Source organism: Gracilinanus agilis, chromosome 1 (assembly GCF_016433145.1).
Source record: "Gracilinanus agilis isolate LMUSP501 chromosome 1, AgileGrace, whole genome shotgun sequence".
In the NCBI taxonomy this organism is placed as follows: domain Eukaryota; kingdom Metazoa; phylum Chordata; class Mammalia; order Didelphimorphia; family Didelphidae; genus Gracilinanus; species Gracilinanus agilis.
The window spans coordinates 753,292,171-753,315,590 of record NC_058130.1 but is presented as its reverse complement, the minus strand read 5'-3'; the positions used below and the strand labels follow the sequence as shown (position 1 = coordinate 753,315,590).

The 23,420-nt window shown below is 36.1% G+C and overlaps 1 protein-coding gene across 5 annotated transcripts in view; it reads right to left on the bottom strand.

The window, feature by feature from the left end:
• CLIP1 (CAP-Gly domain containing linker protein 1) overlaps positions 1-23,091 on the bottom strand; it is a 127,525-nt gene extending 104,434 nt beyond the window's left edge. For 4 of the 5 annotated variants that reach the window (XM_044673342.1, XM_044673352.1, XM_044673331.1 and 1 more), the window contains exons 1-2: positions 23,007-23,091; positions 19,699-20,270 (exon numbers count right to left, since the gene is read on the bottom strand). In XM_044673342.1, the coding sequence (XP_044529277.1) occupies positions 19,699-20,270; positions 23,007-23,091 (657 nt within the window). Of the gene's footprint in view, positions 1-19,698; positions 20,271-23,006 lie in introns of those variants that run through there. The other variant, XM_044673366.1, reaches the window with a different exon arrangement.
• Positions 23,092-23,420: the final 329 nt, after the last annotated feature.

The window sequence follows — 23,420 nt, the reverse complement described above, 5'->3', positions numbered from 1 at the left end:
AAATAAAGTGACTAAAATGTCCATAATCTTTGTCCCAGTGATTCTAACACTCTATGGAGGTCACTGATGAAAGAAGAAAAATCTACTATATATATATATATATCGAAATATTTACAATGGTATTTTTTTTAACCTTTATCTTCCACCTTAGAAGCAATACACAGTATTGCTTCCAAGGAAGAAGAGTGGTAAGGGCTAGGCAATGGGGGTTAAGTGACTTGTCCAATAGGAAGTATCTGAGGCCAGATTTGAACCTAGGACCTCTCATTTCTGGGCCTGGCTCTCAATCCACTGAGTCACTCAGCTGCCCCTGTTAAGTGTCATTTCTAAGGAAGTTAAGAGTTGGGCAATTGAGAAGAAAAACATATGACTTATCACTTATTTATCTGAGTACATGATTTGGGATTTTAGTTTTTTAGAGACTGCTTTATTACAAAAATGAATAACATATAAATAGGTATCAAGTGATAACATTTGTATAATCCAGTGGAATTGTTTATTGGCTCCAAGAACAGGAAGGGAAGAGGGGAGGAAAAGAAAATAAATCATGTAAACATGGAAAAATATTTTTTTAATAAATTTTTTTAAAAATTACCTAGGCAACTGGCCATGTGATTATGTGCCTTTACTCTCTCCAACCGACTTTCACTATTTAATGAGTAATTATAATTTTTTTTAAAGAGCTGGGCAATTGAGGTTAAGTGGCTTGCCCAGAGTCACACAGCTAGAAAGTATCCAAGGCTAAATTTTAATCCAGGGTCTCCCAACTCCAGACCTGCCTTTCAATCCACTGAGCCACCTAATTTGCCCCAGAATTTTCTGAGATAGCAAAGGAACTGGAAATAAAGTAGGTGTTCATAAACAGAACCAAACATGAATGTAAATAATCTAGGAAGAAAGAAAAAGAAATCAGTAAGTAAAACTCCAAAACTAGAGTTAACAAATGAGAGTCAGGGTCAGGCAGATTGAGGGTGAAGTCTAGAGGAAGAATTTTACCTTAAAGTAGAGTAAGAGTACTGGGCCTGGAGTCTAGAAGACGTGAGTTCAAATACAGCCTCAGACACTGATTGTTGTGTGACTGTGGGCAAGTCATTTAACTTCTGTTTGCTTTAATCTACTAGAGAAGGAAATGACAAACCATTCCAGTAGATGTATCTTTGCTAAGAAAACTCATGGACAGTGTGGTCCAGAGTCACAAAGAGTTGCACAAGACTGTGTAATTGAAATTTTGAGGTCCCTGATCTAAACTTCCTTTGGAAGTTTAGGGGTTCTTTCAAACTACATTTCCCATGATTCCTGGCTTGCATAATCACGTAAGCAGGAAGCATAATAATGTAGAGAAAAGGATAAAGACTGAGGACTGGATTGGTATGCTCTCTTTGGTGACTTGGAGCAGAGCCAGGATGGGGAAAGGAGGTAACAGGGCCAGTCTTTTAAAATGACTCTTAACATGACACGAGGCTTCATTTTTCTAATGGCCAATAAATCTTTTTTTTTTTTTAAACCCTTAACTTCTGTGTATTGGCTCCTAGGTGGAAGAGTGGTAAGGGTGGGCAATGAGGGTCAAGTGACTTGCTCGGGGTCACACAGCTGGGAAGTGTCTGAGGCTGGATTTGAACCTAGGACCTCCCCATCTCTAGGCATGGCTCTCAATCCACTGAGCTACCCAGCTGCCCCCCTACCAATAAATCTTTTAAAACCATAATATTTTTAAATCTATCCTTTTATATCCATTTTATTTTTTACAAGACTAAACAAAGATAAACTAATCATACCAAAAAAAAATCCTAATTCAAAAAATGTATAAAAGATACAAATAGAGGAAAATAATTGATAACTAAGTCTTTTAGCTTTAATTTCTATAACAATTCTATATTTTTCCTTTTGTTCCTGTTGGGTTTTTTCTGTTAAATATGTCTAATCCAGGGAGAGGAATATTAAAGTCTCTTTTATAATGTTACTCTCTGTGTCTTCATGCAATTAATTTAATTCTTCCTTTATGAATTCTGGAACATATATGGAACATATATGGAACATTTGGAGAATTACAATTGATATTCATTCAGTGCCTATGATACCTTTCTGAATAATGTAATATTCTGATTTTTCTCTGTTATTAATTTGTTTCTACTTTGACAGCATGATTACAACTCCTGCTTTTTTTATTCACCTGACACAGTAAATTTTGCCTTAATTTCTCATTGTTATTCTATAAATATAGTTTTGAGCTGTGTTTCTTGCAAGCAACCAATCACAGGGTTAATTTTCTTGTCTAGTCTATCACTCTTTGGATTGTTTATTCATTCACACATAATGGTCAGAAAAATTAGATTTAGGACATGCTAAAGAATACATATATTCTCAGAACCACATAGAACTTTTAAAAAAACTAACCATGTATTAAGAAATTAATTAGATGAACTGCATAAATAAATGGAAAAAGATGGAGATAGAAAACACATCCTTAACAAACCATAAAACCTCCTCAGTTCAGGGAGCACAAACAAGAGACAAGGACTTATTAATGAAATACTAAGTAACAATTGGGTTAAAGAACAAGTCATAGCAACAATCATCTTTTGTGAAATATGATAATGAAGAAACAACATATCAAAATGTATAAGATAAAACTAAAGTAGTACTCAGAGTAAAAATTATATTCCTAAAAACACATGTAAGTGAAACAGAAAAAGAGGATGTGCATTTTTTAAATTAGAAACTCAAAACTAATAAGCCCAAGTAAATACAAAAGAGATTTAAAAAATTAAAGGAGAAACAGATACTGAAAGTTTAAAAAAACAATAGAAATGATAAACATAACTAAAAGCTAATTCCTTGAAAAAGAATAAAAAAATTGATAATCTTTAGCCAAGTTGATTTTCTAAACTAGCAAAAAAAAAAAATCAAAATAAGAAATAACAAAAACAGAATGAAAAGAATTATTGGAACCTACCATGCAGTAATATCAACAAAATTGAGAATATGTAAGAAATGAAGAATTATCTTCAAAACTACAAAAAACTCCAACTGACAGAACACCAAAGAGAGATCTTAACCCTATTTCAGAAAAGGATACAGAACTGGCTGTAAAAGAACTACTAAAGGAAAAAGGAAAAACTACTGGTCCTGAAGGACTTATAATATAATTCTATTAAACTTTTAAAGAACAATTATTAATACCAATTACACAAAATAATACTCTAAACTCTTAAAAATTTCTAAAAATTGAGAAACTCCTTTTTTTGAGACAAATAGAGTCCTAATATCTAAACTAGGGGAGGATAAAGTAAAGAAAAACTATAGACCAGTGATGGCAAACCTATAGTATACTCAGAGTGCTGCCACCACCACTACTCCTGAGTTCGTTACTAGAAAGGCAGAGAGGGGACAGCTGGGTGGCTCAGTGGACTGAGAACCATATCTAGAGACAGGAGGTCCTAGGTTCAAATCTGACATCAGACACTTCCCAGCTATGTGACCTTGGGCAAGTCACTTGATTCCCATTGCCTAGACCTTACCACTCTTCTGCCTTGGAGCCAATACACTATTGACTCCAAGATGGAAGGTAAGGCAGAGGGACTAGGGAAGCTGCTCCCTTCCCCATCTCCACCATGCCTAAAGACATTTTTTCTTATCACCCACCCCTCTGCCCAGCAGCCCAACAGGAACGCATGGGGGTAAGTTGGACAGCTCATAGGTAGCAGAACTGGAGAGCAGGGGAGACTTTGGGCCACTCCCCTCCCCACTCTCTACACTCCCTGAGGTCATTCCTTATTTTGTCTGCCCCTCTGCCCAGCAGCCCAATGGGAGCCCATCCTTGTGTGGGGTAAAAGGAGGGGGGAGGGAGCAGGTCTGCCCAGCAAGCAGTGAGGGGGAAGGACATGGCACTTGCGGGGCGGGGGAGGGGGGGGCCGGACTCTGTCTCTAAAAGTTCACTCTCACTGATATAGACTATAGATATAGATATATCATTAACCAACATCAGTTCCAAAATTTTAAATAAAATCATGTCAAATAGATCATAACAATTCATTTAAGAAATCATTCTTATGGACCATTTGTTTATGATCATGTTGGATTTATACTTGGAATGCAAAGGATGGTTAAAAATTCAGAAAACCATGACATAATGAAAAATATCCACAAGCACACATGAGTATTTTGATAGGTGAAGAAAAGTCTTTGATAACTAATTTATGTTTTCTTTTTTTGAAGTCCTACAAAGGATAGGAATGAAGAGATCTTTTTTTAATATAATAAAGAGCATCAAAAAACACACTAGAAAATTTCCCATTAAAAGAAGTGCAATGCATGGATGTCCAGTCTCCCTTCAATTACTTTGATAATTCTAGAAAGGCTAAAAATTACAATAAGGCAAGAGATAAAGTTAAAGGCAGAAAAATATAGGCAAGGAGGAAATAAAACTATCCCTATTTATTGATGATAAGAGATTCACCTAGAGAATCCCAGGGGATCCACAAACAAATTGAGACAATAGCTTTAGAATAGTTGCAGGCTACAACAAATGCACAAAAATCAACAGAATTTCTAGGTAATAACAACATTAAGTGGACAGTGATAGAAAGGGAAATTCCTATCTACAAAACACATCAACTATTTTAGAGTTGATCTATCAAAGTATTCCCAATACCTTTGTAATTCAATTATAAAATAAAATTTTTTAAAGAAAAAATCTAACTGGAGAAATATCCAGTGTTCATGGCTGGTGTGTACCAATATAACAAAAATATCAAACAATCAAAATTAATTTACTGTTTTAAGGCCCTGACATTCAAATTACCAAAGAGATACTTTACAAAATTCAATAAAATAACAATGCATTTGAATAAACAAAACAGAACATGAAGGGGGGGAAATCATAAAGTAAATATAAAGGTGAAATAATACTTCTAGACTTCAAAAAATATTATAAAGCAAAATAACCAAAAGTATTTGGTTTTTTAACTGAAAAACAAAGGAAAATTACAAATAATGAAATTCAATCACCCAAGTATTTAGTAAACTTAAAATATAAAATACTTATGAAAGAACTGCTGGGAGAAGTAGAAAAAGTCTGGAACCAATATACAGTATTAATTCTAAGATGAAAGGTTAAGTGTTTAAAAAAAAGAATTAATTTCCCATTCATACTTGTGAAAGGTACATGATCTGCTTTATTCTCATTTTTTAAAATGATATGATCATTAATAATAAAGTCACATGACCATTTTGAATTCATTTTGGAATATTTTATTTGTTTCAATCTAATTAATACTGCATATTGGTTCCAAAGGAGAAGAGTGGTAGGAGCTGGGCAATGGGGACTAAGTGACTTGCCCAGGGTTACACAGTTAGGAAGCATCTGAGGTGAGATTTGAACCTTCCTTTCTAAGCTTGGCTTTCAATCGAATGAGTCACTTATGTAATGCAAATCTTGCATAAATCCTGCATTATACTTACTGCCCTAGGGAAATTAATTCTTAAAACAAGGAATAGAGGCAATTGTAAAATATAAAACAGAAAATTTTGTTTACATAAAATTGAAATACTTTATAGCACAGCGAATATAGTGCCAGGTGTGGAGTCAAGAGGACCTGGGTTCAAATCAAGCCTCAGACACTTCCCAGCTGTGTTGACTCTGGGAAAGTCACTTAACCGCAATTGCCTCTCCCTTGCCATTCTTCTGTCCTAGAACTGATACTAAGACAGAAGATTAAGGTTTAAAAAAAGAAAAGGAAAGCTTTAGCACAAACAAAATTGATGTGTCTAAGATAAGAAAGCAAGTGCTCTCCTGGGAAAAAATGTCCATGAGTATGGAAACATTACATATAATATCATATTTTTTCAATATATTCATTGGTTTTGCTGAATTATTTTTCTTTTCCCTTGTTTTTAAAAATACAATACTTTCTTTGTTATGAAGGATGGACTTCTGGAAGGGAAAGGGATAAAAGGAGAAATTTAAGGCATGGAAAATCAAAATATGTTGATAAAATTTTATTTAAGAAAAAAGGATCCAATGAGACATAAAATGTAATGAACCACCAACAGTAATAAAAAAAAAGACTTTACAACTGGCAAAGGATAAATAGGATACAATTCTTAAGATTAAAAATGATAAAATAAATAGATTTTTAATACCAGCTACTCTCAATTACCTTTAAATTCACAACTAGGTCAAAAAGCAGTGCTGCATAAGGCAATGGAGAGAGTAAGCTAAAACATCCCTATTTCCCATAGGCTAGTCCTTTCATACCTCAGATGACAAGGAAGTCTAGAGCCACAGGATACCAGTCCAGCCAACATAACAAAGATGCCACTCCTACCTCAGAACTGATATTATTCCATCATATTATTTACATAGACTATTATGGAATCAGACCACCTACACTTTTTCTGAGAACTTTGTTCAAAATTTCAAACAACCTATAAACATATCAACCTGCAAAGCACAACCTGTTCATTAATTAGGAAATATGCCTCAAATGGTCACTATTTGATTTCAATAAATCCCCAAATTTCAAGCTATAATCAAGAAATGTTTGTTTTTAATTGGGAGGGGGTTGTTAGCCCAGCTCTGTTATACTACTATTATAGGGAACATCCAGAAAATAAGCTCCCTCTACCAATGCAGATCTATACCTTCTAGTCTTAGAAAGTTACCTAGAACTGTATAAAGTGAAGTGACCTGAGTGGGTGGGCCCTTGGTCACCTAACCACTGTCAGTAGCAGGAACTGACGTCAGGTAGCACTTCCATATTAGAAGCCTATTTGCTATCCACTCTATACCACAATGTTAGCCATAGTGGGAAGGTAGAAAAAATTTATATGAGAAAAAGAAAACAGCTGGAAGAAATTCAGATTTGTTAGCTTTCTAGGAGAAGAGGAATAACAGAAGATAAAGGTAAAAAGGCCTGTGGACTATTGAGTCATGCAAAGTCTTAAATGCAAGGCTGCTGAATGAATGAGTCCTCACATTACTAAAAAGCCACTGATTTTTCTGAATTCAATCTGGCCATTCTTCCAGGCAGCATACCTTCTAATTTCCACCTATCAGAATCCTCTATTCTAGTTATCAGCTCAGAAACTCCCTCCTACATGAAAGTCTTAGCCAACTGCCCCCATCTGACCATGGCCTTTCCAGCCTCAGATTTTCCTTGGGTCTGGATCTCTCCTCTGCCTCTATCTTTCTTGCTCCCCTTTATCATTTATCTGGGCATGCATCCTTCTTTAAGAACAAGTCACACACACATGGTTTTTAGACTTTATAAAGCACTTTCCTCACAATAACTCTGTGAGATAAGGTACATCATTTTACAGATAAAGAAAGGCCATAAAGAGTTCAATAGACATATTCTTTATCACCCAGCTAGTCTGCCTAATACAGAATTAGAATTCTGATTTCCTGACTGTATATTCAAACCCTATTTCCACAATGCAAATGTGACTCCAAAGAAGTTTACAATCTACCTTCAGTATAATACATACACATCTCTTTGTGGCAGAACTACATAATTTTTCCAACTAAGGTTGCTTACCTAAACTAGTGTTTTGTACACAATAGGTGTTGATTCACCTACTGTTCATTAAAGAATTTTTTTAACCTTGGGAGTAATATGAATGCCATGCTTCCTTGAATATTTATTTCTCTCAAAGCAGCATATTGTACAACTATAACCAAAGACTAGGGCAAGGAAGGCTTTGCAGATGTTAACTAAGGTGGTTCCAGTAAAAACAATAAAGAGAAAAAAGCTAGGTGGTTCAGTAGATAGAGTCAGGCCTAGAAATGGGAGATCCTAGGTTCAAACCTGACCTCTTACACTTCCTAGCTGTGTGACCCTGGGAAAATCACTTAACTCTCATTGCCTCACCCTTACCACTCTTTTGCTTTGGAACCGATACTTGGTATCAATTGTTAGAGAGAAGGTAAGGGGAAGGAGGAAGGGAAGGAAGCAGCGAAGGGAGAGAAGGAGGGAATAGAATCCTTTATGCTAAGAGCTACTTCCTTCTACCAAATCTTGAACCATAAAGTGGGTTTAAGGGTTTCTACAGTTGTCTTGTAGTTTCAACACTAAGATTTCCCACTCTTACTAGATTTTAAACGTGAAGAACAATCAAGGTTTTACTAGGAATTTGGATAGCTGAATATGGTGAAAATATTGACTTAAATTAAAAATAGTGACAACAACTCCATTTGATATCAAAATTTTTCAACTCCTTAAATTAGAAAGTGACTACAGCATTAAAGCTGCTATTTAAAAGGCCTCAGATCACATATGAAATACTAGACTTTATCAACCAAGAACCATGTTTGATTACCTAGCTCTGCTCCTATATTTAACCCCAAACCAATATCAACAAAGCTGAACTTGTTTTCATGCAGTTGGTCAAAAGTTACAGAAACGTTCAAGCTCGGGAAACTTTAATAAATGTGTTGAAAAAATACATCCAAGATGACATTTAAATTGAGAGGTTATTCCTAGGTTGAAATAAAAGCTAAATATTATGATGGGTAAAAACAAAAGGTACACATGAATATTGGTTGAAACTAACTCAATTTCAGCTCTTACTCTTAGTAATTTGCTCCAAAAGGCAGCAAGTGCCCAAGTCCCCAGTGTGGCAGGCTACCCAGAATTCTTAACATGGCGCCAGGAATGCCAACAAGCCCAAATCTACCCTTGTATACAATGTACCTTTTCAGTACCAAGAATTTTAATGATGTCACACATGAAAAGGACAAATACTAATGGGTGCTTTTTGACATTCACAAAATATGTCTGAAAATAAGATTTAAACAGGTACCCTGTTCTGAGAGAGGTATGGGAAGAATAAATGAATATATTAGGAAATGAAGGTGATATGAAAACAAAGATAATAATAAAAATTTAAATTAAAAAAATTATTCACTAGACCCCCCCAAAAAAAAACTTTCAACCTCCATATTATCATAGCCAAAAGGCTGAAAAATAAGAGAACAAACTTCTGACCAAGTATAAGGTTTTGTTGTCTAACACTACAGTATCTAATCTTATTACCAAGGAAATCAGGAGAACTTTTCAAAAACAGCTCCAAATCAGAGGCCTAGATTTTCACTGCTTAGAACCAATTCTGTTCTATGTAAGGTTTAAGATTCACATAAAGTAATTCACTTGAACCAGATGAAAAAGCAAACTAAGAAAAGAGGAGTAACTTAAATAAGCTATGGTAGTGCTAGTCAGTGGAAGAAAACTTTGAATCCTACTTTAGGTTTGAATCCTGCTTTACCACCTATCAGCTGGGTAACTTTGGGTAATTCTACTTCTTTGTGGCTTCAATTCCTTCATCTGTAAAATGAAAAGGTTAAACTATATTATTTCAATTCTAAATTCTATGATCATTGATTGCTACAATGAAAAAACACATAACCAAACAAAACTTTGGAATTTTTGGTTATAAAATAGGTTATAAAAGGTTAAAATTAATACAGTTTATAAAAACAGAAGAAATAAGATGGACCCTTCTCAAAAACTCCCTTTTTTTAAACCTTTACCTTCTGCCTTAGAATCAGTACTAGGAATCTATTCTAAGGCAGAAGAGTGGTATGGACTAGGCAATCAGAGTTAAATGACTCACCCAGGGTCAAAAAGCTAGGAAGTATCTGAGTCTAAATCTGCACCCAGATTCTCTTGATTCCAAGCCTGGCACTCTATCCACTGAGCCACCTACCAAGCTGCCCCTCTTGTAAATCTTAATAAAGGTTTGCTGACTTGTTAACTTAATTTGACATAAATTAAATGTGTATACAGTGTTTCTCCTATTAGAATGTAAGTTTATTGAAGACAGGAACTGTTTTGCTTTTGTTTTTGTTTCCCCAATACCTAGCCTGATGTCTGTAGCTTAGAAGGCACTTAATAAATGCTTGTTGATTGATAACTATCCATTCAGTTCATAAAACACCTGGCAATTTATATCCTCATTCTCCATGCTGCCAATACAAGGAAAACACTTCACAAATGACAGTTGAAGTATTTATCCTCAAAAGTGAATCACAATTTATCTGACTTTTTCTAAATTTGAGAAATATATGCCCACGTGTATTATTTCCACCTTGCACACTGACTCTGTAAGGTGGGGGGAGGAGGCAAATGGGGAATCTCCTCCAAGCAACAATCTTGAAGTCACAATTTAAGGCAGGTTTGTGAAACACAACTCTCAATATGAGGAAGGTAACACTGTGGATAGAGTGCCAGACCTGGACCTGGGAAGACCCAAGTTCAAATATGGCCTCAGACACTGAACTCAATAACCCTGAGCAAGTCACATAACCCATTTTGCCTCAGTTTCCTCCTCTGGAAAATGACCTGGAGAAGGAAATGGCAAACAACTCCATTATTTTTGCCAAGAAAATGTGGCCATGAAGAGTCAGATACAACTGAATAACCACAAATTACTTTGGAGTAAAGAAGGGTTATCAGAGATGATATCTGGGAGGTGACTGTCAGAACATGACCTTCCATGTAAAAAAGCAAATGGCAAACCATTCTGACATCTTTGCCAAGAAAATCCCAAATGGGGTCATGAAGAATCAGATGCAACTGAAATAAATGAACAACAGAAGAGGAAGAATAGTATAGTAAGCCAGTACATATAAGGAAAAAGTCAGATCCCTTGAGCTGAACTCTGTTATCTCTAAACCAAGTATAGCAAAAAGGATCCAGAGTGGGGGCAGGGAGATGTGGGAGGATGGGTAAGGGAAAGGGAAAGTGGAACTCTAGAGACCTTAAGGAAAAAAATCAATGGCCCCAGAGTCTTCGGCATAGCAGCAATTCAGGTCATAAAAATAAAATTTCTTAATTTTTAGGTTCATGATACTTGACTTCCTAGTCTGTTAAGCAAGATATTTCTATAATCCTCCTTAGAAATACCAGGTAAAAGTACTAAAATAGGCCAGTATAATTGAACTATCCCTTTGATTACTGTATTAGCCATAGTTAACAATATTACATTTTATAGAGCTTTAAAGCTTACAAAACACTTTCACACATAATATCACCTCAGTCTCAAGGCAATCCAGCGATGGTTAATTGGTACCTCCACTTTAAAGATAAGAAAACTGAGGTGTTATAAGGATAAGTGACTTGCATAGGTTCACATAGCTAGCAAATGTAAATAGGATTAAATTCAGGTCTTTCAAACTACCAGTCCAGCATTCTTACAGACAATGCCACAAATTAATTCTGTTTTCTGGGAAATTTACTAGACATAGAAAGAGAATTCATTTAGAGACACAAGTCTAAAAGGATGAAAGATTCTACTAAATTTTCTCTAAGTTTAATTGTTACTATTCTCTTCTGGAATAGAGTACCTGGAGCCAAATTGAGCAGTCTATTGCAAAGGTTGGTACAAAAACATATGCAATTTCAATACCTAATTTTAAAGCTATTAATAAATTGCCTTAAAAATCTTTAAATTTTAACAACAGTGGAACCTATAAAAGAAATAGTTCTAAGTCCAGATGTTCTAATTACTCCAAAATGAGCTAGGTAAAATCAGACCATTAACTTTTCCTAGAAAAGAGAAAAATTAGGAAAATAAATAAAAATGAAAAGAATTCATAGCTTGCAAAAAAGATAAAGCAATAACCTCTTAATATCATGCTCATAAAAACACAAATTCCCTATTGATGGATGTGTCAAACAACACTAGTAGAAAATAAAGTTAAGAAACCTTTTTTTAAAAAAAAACCTACCTTCTGACTCAGAATCAGTACTATGTATTGGTTCCAAGGCAAAAAAGTGGTAAGGGCTAGGCATCTGGGGTTAAATGATTTGCCCAAGTTATACAGCTAGGAAGTATCTGAAGAAAGCCACCTAGATGCCCCAAGAGGCACTTTTTAAAGATTTATTGTTCTGTTAGGGACTGGGCCTAAGTGCTATGTGAACAAGGAGGGCAATTTTATTTCTGTTTATTCCTACGGGTCTACTCAATTAGTATATGTAATTTAATCCAAAATAAGGATAAATAAGGTAAAAAAAATTGCACACAGTGTATAATTGGAAATCTTGTACCTTTAAAACTACATTACCGGGGCAGCTGGGTAGCTCAGTGGATTGAGAGCCAGGCCTAGAGACCGGGAGGTCCTAGGTTCAAATCCAGCCTCAGACACTTCCCAGCTGTGTGACCCTGGGCAAGTCACTTGACCCCCATTGCCTACCCTTACCACTCTTCCACCTATAAGTCAATACACAGAAGTTATGGGTTTAAAAAAAAAAAAAAAAAAACTACATTACCCAGGAGCCCATTGACTTCCTGTCCTTAGGGGCTGACATAGACGGGAAATAAATTCAGTAGATTTCTATATCTAGCTCTCTTCTCTTGGAATGAGGGCAGCTGTGAATGTGGGACTTTTGAACAGGTAGACTAGCTAGGCACATGGTTTTATTTTGTTACTTTTTTATTCCTTTACTTCTAGTGATTATTAATAAATCTTATAAAAATATAATATTTGAAGTTATTATTATATATTCATTTTAATTTTTACATTGATAGCAATCACTGAAGTTGGAAAAAGAATTCTAGATTTCTCTTTAGCCTAGATAAATTTTACAAAGGTGCCCTGCTCCTGCCACTTTTTTCCTTTCCCATTTTCTCCCGGCCACCCTGCCTGGCTGCTTTCCTTTAAGTGGCTTTTCCAGGAGCTCTTGGCCAAGAGGGATAAGCCACTACTCTTGCTGGTCTTCTTGGCTGCAGATCCAGCCTACTCCTGCGGCTAACTCCCTGGGTGGTCCCAGCCACCTGCTCCTGTAGTTTTTTCTACGGCTGCCCCACCCACCCCTCCTTGGAAGTGGAGTTCCTGCTGCTGCTGCCCCCATTTGACCAGACACTGCCTGAGGGGGTCCTTGCTGGTCCTGCTGTCCTTGAGCTACTGCAGTCCATGAATGCCAGAGGGTTCAAGAGCCATTTAGAAGCACCTTTGGTTTTTTTCTGTGGAGGGTGAAGTATAAAAACCCCAGTTTGGCTAGCCCAGATAGGTTTCCATGCTCTGCCTGTAGGGGAGGGGTCTGAGGTAGCAAATGACCCCTAGCATTTTACCCCAAAGTGGAAGGGGAAGAAAGGTTACTCTTCAAACAGAAAGTAGAATTACAAGAACAGCTCAATCTATGAAAAAGCAGTGTAATACCTATTTCAAACAGCTCCCAGTTTTAGGGCGTTTTTTTCTTCCTACCATTCCTGAGTACACTGGTCCTTGTGATTAGCTTGAATGATCCTGAGATTCAGGGGAGAAATTCATCTCCTCACACCCCCTTGCCATTTGGGCCTGCCTAGTTTCTAATATATCCAATTTAGGATTCCTCCATACCATGTTCAGTGCCAAATTCTCCCTCACTATGGGAGATTCCAGAGATGTGACAAAAAGGAACCTAAATGGATAATGATCCTGGGGAGAGAAATAAATTTTAAAGAGTCTGGAGATGGATTTTAAGTCTTTTGAGACTCCATTTTTTGGGGGGCAGCTGTGTAGCTCAGTGGATTAAGAGTCAGGCCTAGAGATGGGAAGTCCTAGGTTCAAATCTGGCCTCAGACACTTCCCAGCTGTGTGATCCTGGGAAAGTCATTTGACCCCCATTGCCCACCCTTACCACTCTTCCACCTAGGAGCCAATACACAGAAGTTAAGGGTTTAAAAAAAGAAAAAGAAAAAAAATGAATGCAGACTCCATTTTTTTATGGAAGTTTCTGTATCTGATTGCTTGCTTTAACAGTTAATTTTGTTTTTTTAAGTTCATATGTTAATCTGATCAATATCTTTCTGTTACACTGAATCATTTTAAGCTATTGTGTTTTTTAAATATATTCTGTTACATGATTTTGTCTGTACCTTTCCCCTATAACTGTACTGAACAAAGTATCATTGTACAAGCCCATAATTGTCATAAAAAAACCTCTTCTGTGGCAAAACCATAGGAATACTGAGATTGTCACCAGATCCATCAAGATCACATGTTGCTTCACCAAAACTGGTTACAATTGTATTAACCTTTGGAGAATTTAATGAGCTAAAATCTCCACCTCCACATTAAAATGGATGAGACATATGAAAGACATACCTTTTAGAGCTGTTACAATCCCATGCCAAATGAGGGGAATAAACCCAAGGGGTTGGCTACCCCATGATGGGTTATAGTCTTATAAAATTTTCCCAAGGGGCATGGTAACCCTAAATGGCCCCCAAGAGGAAGCATGTCAGCCAAGGTAGAAAGATTTGTTACATCTGTAAAACTTGTGACAAATATCCATTAGTTTTTAGATTTAAAAAAATGTCACAGCGACTCATGTGAGTCCTCTATGATAGTGGGTGTGTTTGCTATTGTCATTAAATGTGTTATAATTTGGGGGAATGTTGGTACTTCTTTGAAAATGAATTACCTGCTATACTACTGTTTTATAAAAAACTGTTACTTTGTGAAAATCATTTGCACTCACACAGTGGTTCATGGCCAAATTAAAAAGGAAATGGATCTCACTTTTGGGTGAGAAAACTTTATATCCTACCTCTTCTTGGCTGACACAGTGTGTCACTAATTATAAGCTATATATTTTTTATTTTTAAAACATTTTTTTGTTATTCTTTTCCCTTGTATGTGCAATACAGTACTTGAGGTTTTTTTAATCTCATTTTACTTGAAACACGTTATCAATATTAATCTTTTTTGATTTTGCAGTAATGTAATTTTAAAATATATTTTTTCTAATATTAATGCATACCCAAAAGCTTTAGACTATGGAAACCTGCCATTTATTGATAAATGTTATGGGACTTTGCTTAATGATTCTGTCTGATTCCAGAAGAAGGGAAGCAAAAAGAGCCATTGCATAGTGCCAAAGAAGTACAAAGTTAACCTGCACAGTGTCAATTGAGCACAAGGTCAAAGAAATCAACCAATCTCAGTGGGATTGATGAAATTTTGAGCCAAGACAAGAGGCTTTGAACTTGTTTGGGGTTCAAGGTTGTGGCTGTTTTGATATATGTCAGAGGTCAGTCTTCCCTGAACCACATCCTATCAAGTGCAGAAGTTTGACTATCATCCTGGCTCCCCTTATCCCTGAGAGTTAAGGTAAAATCAGACCAGAGAATGACACTGCCCTTTCACACAAAAATCTAGTCCTTTCTTCTCTCTTATAGAATGGCAACTTCCTGTATTCTTAGCTGCCAATAGGTAAATGCATAATTATATAAATCATTCTAATTGGGCCCTGAGTCAAGGACCTGTCATAGTTTTATTTTTCCTTTTCTTAGAATTTTTTAGACATAAGACGTTGATATTTTATATTTTGTTCACAAGTTATTTTTTTCTCTTTTATTTGGATTTTTTGATGGTTTTGACTTTCTTTTGCCAATTGATTCTTATACCTCATAACTTGGCCATGCATCCCTGAGTGATCCCTTTGTTTGTCACCATCCTCCTCAGGGGGAATGTATTATTATCCTATAATGCAAAGTTTAAATTCTTTTGAGAGTAATTTTAGGATAAGAAATTTGCTACCTCCCCAAATCCAGAAAGTGAACTGTTTGGAGAAGGCACCATGAAGACATCTGTAGAAACCTACACTGCATCAAGAAGATCCAGAATGAACTTTCGGGTGTAGTGAAACTGAGCCGTGGGGGGTTGAATGCATTTGTTTTGTTATAATTAAAATAAATAAAGACTGATATAGTTATCTTTCGACTGGGTATTATTTCTGATTACTCTTAAGAAATTCCTACAGTTCATCATTATATGGCCCTTCTTCACACAGAACTGGCAGATAATGGATTGATAGTTAGTTTCTTAGAGAGGGGCTATTGTCTCTCCTTTATTTTTCAGTTTTTCCTTTAGCACTTTAATTTCTGCTTTTAAAGCATCCTCTGAGTCAGTGTCTTCCTCATGTCTTTGTGCATGGCCCTTAAAAATATAAGATGCTACTTTCCTGAATTCTTCAAGATTCATAGATTCCCAGGTTGGGCAGTTAAGTTTTAAAATAGTCTTTGACTACTTTGCAGGAATTCTCAACGAATTGCCTATGTGCATGTCTAACATCCCGTTCCATGGTTAAATCAAGGTCCATATATATTTCTCCCACTTCAATCAGCCTGTCCATAAAATGGGAGGAAGTTTCACTGGTATGTTGTTTGCTTTCCTTGAATTCTGCCCAACTATCAGGTGTATCAGCACAAGCTTTCATGGCTGACAATAATGCCTTTGCCATTGCACAATTTTTTGTGATCTGGGACAGAATTGTAATCCCAGTTCAGATCCTGGAGGGGCCATTTAGGTCCTCTCTTACCTTTCTTGTGATTGGCCCGAGAAATGATTCTATCTTTCTCACCAACTGTCAGAAACTCATCTAATATATTTTCAACATCCTGCCAACTGGGGTCATAAGTTTGGAATATATTCTCCAATTTTTTTACAATTAAGAATGGTTCTTTCTCAAAAGTAGGCATATTTTCTTTTAATCTAGTGAAATCTTGAGGGCTAAAGGGTGTATAGTGTCTTATAGGCACCAAGATCCAATCTTTATTAAAGGTGGGTAATGTATAATTCTTAGAAGGAAATTTTTTTGTAATCTGTAATGTAAAGTTTAAATTCTTTTGAGAGAAATTTCAGGATAAGAAATTTGCCATCTCCCCAGAATCCAGACAACGAACCCGTTTGGTGAAGACACCATGAAGATGCCTGAAGAACCTTCACTGGATCATGAAGATCCAAATTGAACTTTGGGGTGCAGTTGATTGAACTATGGGGAGTTGAATGAATTGAATGCGTTTGTTTTTGAATGTACACTCTTATGCCAATAGGGGACTGCCCCAAATTAGCTTTTTGTTAATGCAGCTAGTTTTTATCCTCTTTTCTTTTATTCCCAAATTCCTGTAATTTAGAAATTGACTGTGTTTATAAGATCCACCAAAAAATACCAGTCTTTTTCGCCAGATCTCAGGGGGGAAATGTGTTATTTGGAATTTTGAGGGTTCCATTGAGAGGTATTGGGGGCTCATTTGAACCTTAAAATATCTAGATATATGACAAACTTCCTGTGGACGTTTAGGGGACTTAGAAACTACTTTTCCATGATTCAACAGGTTTCCGGTTTTGATGTGATGAGGTGTACCAAGGTAAAGCATAGCTTAAATTGGGAGGTTGGGTTTGAGACTGCCTCTTGGTTTATGTAGGACACCTGAGAGAAGGTAATGGCTAATGGCAGCAATTTGAATAGATCTTAGCCAGGCGCGTGATCGATTTTATTCTACCAACATGGCCTTGATTAAAATATTACTTCTCCTTTTAATATCAGTCTTTACTTATTTTAATTATAACAGTTTTGAATGTACACTCTTATGTCGAAAGGGACTGCCCCCAATTGACTTTTTGTCAATGTGACTAGCAATCACTGGTTTTATTTTGTTACCTTTTTATTTTTTTACTTCTAGTGATTATTAATAAATCTTATAAAAATATATTTGAAGTAGTATATATTAATTTTAATTTTTACAACGGGAACACAATTGTATATCTGCAACAAAGCCAGTTAAGATATAAATGTATATTGCTATATGGGGAAGGCAGCCACCACACTACAATTTAGTACAATCAATTCTGTAGAGTGAAGCTGTGCTATGTCTAAAAGAAATGTTTTTTTTTTAAAGAAAATAGCCTTAAATTCTGTAACTATCAATTCTTTACTATCCTGATTAAAAGTAAAAAAGGGAACTCTACTGACCTTGAAGCCAAGATATTAACTTCTCAGCCCTGATTTCTTCTAATCCCTAGAAGACAGCAGACATTAAAGAACTCCTACAGGTATGGGAAGAAAGGGCACAGAAGATGCTATATGGTGTGGCAGAAAAAAAAACTGGAGAGAAAACCAAGAAACAGGTTCTACCTCTGTCAACCTCTTTATAACCAAGGATAATTCATGCCAGCTCTTCAGGCCTCGGTTTTCTCTTCTACAGATTAAGGGGACTATATTAGATGAACTCTAAAAAACTATTTTCAGACCCATATATATGCAAATATTCATAGAAACAGTTTTTGTTGTAGCAAAAGAAAGCAGAAACTAAAAATGATACCTAGAAATTAAAGAATGGTTAAACAAATTGAATGTTTTATAATATTACTGCACCATAAGCAAAGACAAATGTAGGGAATTCAGAGCAACATAGGAAATTTTATATGAACTAATACAAAATGAAGAAAACAATCAGAAGAATGTATGTGACTATAATAGTGTAAACAAACATTTAAACACCATTTAGTTCAAATTTAATGCAATGACAGCTATTGGTTTCATAAACAGACCTCTTTCCCTACTCCTCTCTTAAAGGGATGGGACAAGCAGCTAGGTGGCTCAGTGGGTAGAGTGTCATAACTGGATTCAAATCTGGCCTTCCTGGCTGTGTGACCCTGGGCAAAGCACTGAACCCCCATTGCCTAGCCCTTACCACTCTGCTGCCTTGGAACTGATACTTAGTTATGGATTCTAAGACAAAAGGTAAGCGGTCAAAAAAAAAAAAAGGAGATGGGAAGGAATAGGTAAGGGAAAATGACTAATGTTGCATACTCTGTCAAAAATGGCTGCAATATTGTCTTAGCTACGCATACAATGCATTCTGTTTATGGAAAGTACTCTCCTTGAGGCAGAGTCTGTTTCATTCTTATCTTTGTATCCTCAGGCTAGCATAGTGCCTTACACAGGGAAGTAAATAATAGCTAGATGAATTAAATTTGTTATAAGAGAGAGTAGTAAGTGGGATAAACCCTTGGAAGTAAAAATGGAATAAAAAAACAAAAGGTTATCAATTAAACTTTTTTAAAAAACAAGATGCTCCTCTTTCAGCTTAGTCTTTATTTCTAACCACATTTTTTCCTTATCATACTGATGAAAGCCATTTTGTATCTACAAGGCATCCAGAAATTTCTAGATATTGCCCAGATTAAAAAGGTACAGAATAAAAGGGAAAGATATTTGACAAGCTGAATGCTTTTGTACAGAACTTACCTAAGTATCAGAAAAGTGAAGGAATGAAGCTATAAATCCATCAAAGTGGTACTTAAATTCTGACAGTAATAAAGTCATAAAACGAAACATCACGTAGTGATTTTTAGAGATCTAGAAACTTTTATACCATATGTTCTCTACTGCTAAGTAAAACTAATGGTTATGCATTTTTTAAGTTTGACAGGATGGAAATAATGAAAGATGGGAAATAATTCTAATTGAAATGAGTACTACCCTAGACTTTTAAGGAGACCAGCATCTTTAATACTATTTCCTAAGTCCTCTCTTTAACATGGTACAGATTGGGGGAAAAAAAAAACCTATAGTAAGATCCAAGTATCCTCTTCCAAGTTTAATTCCTCCGACATGGTTTAATATTTGCTAAACAGTACATTACATTAATATTTAGTAATCTTTAAATCTTTTCTCTTGGCTAAACCACTGGGGAAAGCTCAAAATAAATCTTTGAAAATCTGCATGTCTTTTACCCAGACTACAATTATGTTCAAATTTCTCTTTTTACAAACTTGGTCAATTGGAACAACTGTTCAACCACAAAATATAGTAATAAATCTAAGTGCCAAAAATAAAGCACCTTTGTTTCTCTAAAAAGGGCTTGAATGACAGAGAGTAGCATTCACTGTGTTTGCACAGGACTCCATCAGCAGTGTCTGAAACTTACCAAGACACGATCATTAATTTTCAGCTCTCTTTCTCCTTTCTTTATGGACCCAGCTTCTGAAAGGTTGGAGATGGATTCACTGGCAGTTTTGGTGAGGTTGCTGATCTGATGAGAAGGTTCCTTAGCTGTGGGCTGGGAAATTTTATGGGGTATACTGGATGAGGAAGGCGCAGCTGGAGATGAGGGCGCTACACTGATCATGGTAGTGGGGAGAGGGGATGTGGCTCCAGAAGCAGGAGCAGCCTGTGTACCATTGGCTTCATCATCAGTTAGCAATTTCCTCATCAGCTTCGAAGGCCTTGTAAATATGCCCTTCAAAGGTTCACACTGGAAATACCGAACTCCTGCCACTGAGCCATCATTCTTGCCAATTGGTTCATCCAACACAATTCCAGCCCACTGGCCTGGTGCAAACTGTGTTTCTCCAAGAAACTGGATGAATCCAGGCTTGTTGCCATTGACCCAAACACGTTCCCCAACTCGAAAGTCATCCACAAACTCTTCATGAGTCTCAGGGGATGGTGTACTTGATGTTTTATCAGTGGATATTGCCTTTTCTACTGGAGCTGGAGCTAAAGCAGGAAAAAAGAAAAGAATATCAGTAGAGATCAAACCTAGTATTTAAAATAGGCCATTCTGTTTCTGGTGTGCAAAAATTTTTATTTTTGTTTTAAAAGTAGGGAGAAGATTAAAAAAAAATAAAGAAGCTTCACTTTAATTTTTTACTTAATGAAGCCTTTTGGCAGTTATGACAGTGAAGATTGCAGTTAAGATTAGGAGAATACCAAAAGTTCTCAGAGGAAAGGTTAAATGTAAAATAATTATCTAAAATCATATACAACTCCCATCTTAGAATATAGCACTGATCTTATTCATTAAGCTAAGGTAGGTTGTGGTAAGTAATCTTTTGGGAGTGTTTCTGGCTCCATTTTTCTCCTCAAGTTAATCAACTAGAACTATATATGAGAAGCTATCTTAGTGGAATCATAGATTCACTCTCCAGTATTCACCAAATTGTTCCCATTTAGATACCCCCCCCCCAAAAGAGAGAAAGAGAGAGAGATGAAAGTTATGCCAAGAAAGAACAGGGCTATGAGAATGAAGAATAATATTTATCTAATTCTTCCATGGTGTGTTGCCAGTGATTAATCTACTTAAAAGCCACTTGCAGTTTAAGTGGTAAAAAGTTAATGAGATAAGTCTTTTTTTGAAAAAGCAAAAATAAAATAATTGGGTTGTTGGGGCTTTTTTTTAAAGAATGCCGATCCTTTCAATTTAGCTAAAATATAAATTAAACATTTACTATCAGTTAGATCTTATCTTAAGTGCTAGAAATACAAAAACAAAAATTCCAATAGTTCTCACCCCCAAGATGCTTAGATTTTATGGAGATATATAAGCTGTAATAATTATTGTGAAGGAAAATTAAGCAGGGAGAGAGCACTAACAAACTGAGGTAGAAAGTGATACTATGGAAAAGCTCCATGAAGGAGGAAGCACTTGAACTGAACCCTGAAGGAACCCAAGAATTCTGAAAGGAGGGAATAAGGAAGTAATTTAGGCAGAGTTCATCGAAAGACAAGAAGTGGAAAATGGAGTCTTACATTCCATTTGGGCTAGAACATCATACTTGAAGGGAATCCATGTGAAAGAAGGCTGGAAAAATAGACTGTGGAGAGCCTTAAATGTCAAGCTAAGTTTACATTTTATCTTATAGTCAAGAAGAAGTCACTGGACACTGCACATACACCTCAGATTTAGGAAGATTATTTTAGCAGCTATGTGGAAAAGATGGATTAGAGAAAGAAAGGGCAGGAAATAGAAAGATCACTTAGGGGCTCTGACAGTAGTCCAGCAGAGAAGCAATAAGGGTTTGACCTAGGATAAACATGAAGTAGAGAAGGAAAGAAATATACGAGATGTTTTGGAAGCAAAATTGACAAAACAGGGCAACTAACTAGATAATGGTATTGTAAAAGGTGAAACAGATTATGGTTGGATTGGATATTTAAAATTTGATCACCAGGAATAGATTACCCGATTCCAAAATAAAAGACCCAAGTCAGGATGACTTTTATGGTGGTTTATTTACAATTATAGGAATGGTGAAGGTAGGGAAAGAGAGAGACAGAGAGACAGAGAGAGTTACTCTGGCCTGGTTCAGAGACCCGAACCAAGAAGGGCTTCAGAAGTCCAACAAAGGGGACACAGAGGTTAATTAAACAAGGCTTCTAGCCATGAGGCCTCCTTTAAGAAGAGAGGCCTCTTCTGAGGCTGGAGCCTCCAGAAACGCCAAGGAAAAGGAAAGAGAGTCAGCCTAACTTACTCACATGACAATTCAAAAGAAAGTAGTCTGAGGTCTCACCTGAGCTCCTTCAAGGCCAGGTTCAAAAGGCAAAATCCCTCTCACAGGAAGTTACCATCATATTTAAAAGATAGTTCATTTTGTCACTTCCTGCATCCACCTTCCAGTTCTATGTGGACAAATGGCAGCCTCAACCCTGTTCTGGACTGCCCAGGGGGCAATCACTAGTGTTTGATTTGTCACTTACTGGCACATGTGGGTCATAGACCTCCCCTCTCCCCACTTAATTCTAAGTTGGATGGGGTGACATATTCCTGGTAGCTAAAGTATAAAGAATGAATAAGGGTGAGCTAATTCCATTTACACAGTATGCTAAGCAACAGTTATGATAAGTCAAGCATGACTTTCAAATTATGGACATGCCTGACAGGAAAAATGATGGTACCCTTAAAAGAGATAGAGAGATCTAGGCTGAAAAATAATATGTCTATGGAGTATCCAAGAGAAGCTATTTAAACAATAAAAAAAGAAGATAGGGTTAAGACACAAATTTAGGATTTATCATCTCCACAGGGATAATATCTATAGAGCAATGAGGTGGCACAGTGCTTAGAATTAGGAAGATCTGAGTTCAAATTTAGATTTAGATAAATCATTAATTTCTGTTTATCTCAGTTTCCGCATTTATTAAATAGTAGTAATAATAGCACCTATCTCCCAGGGTTGCTGTGATAAAATATTTAAAGTGCTTAGCACAGCATCTGGTAAGCACTACATGAATATTAGCAATTATTACACTGTACTAAAATGCAACCAAATTGACCCACAAATATAAACATTTCAAAAGAGTCAAGTCTGAAATTATGGAGGAGATCTCACGCTCTAAAAGTCAATATATCAAAATATTTTTTAAAAACTAGGGAATATAAATTGAAGCCTTAAAAGAAACAGTATTAGTATCTTCCAACTATATTGATTTTATGTAATGAAAACGTAAAAATACCAGCAGCCGGTGTCTTCAAGGCTGAAGATCCAGGCTTATTGATCTTAGTAGGGGCCTTAAGCCCACTTGGTTTTAGCATACTCATCTTCCTTATTACATCAAGATGTTTTTTCCCCTTTGCTTCTGGTCACTCTCTTTTCCCAACCATTGATACAAATGTAGGCACTCCTATGCTGAAGTCAGTCTTTAAGTTAAACCTGCAGAGAGAAAACATAAAAGCATATTTATAGCATTCATGAAAAGTCACAGAGAAAGTACAGCAATTATCATATTCTCAATTTGCTTAGACAGTTATCCATTTCCCAAAATAAGGTAAAAGAAGTTAATTTAACACAGGGGCAAAGAGTTGCTTTAGAATTCCAAGTCTGTGGCATTTAGAAAAGAATGTGATTGTTTTTTTAAAAATCAACACAG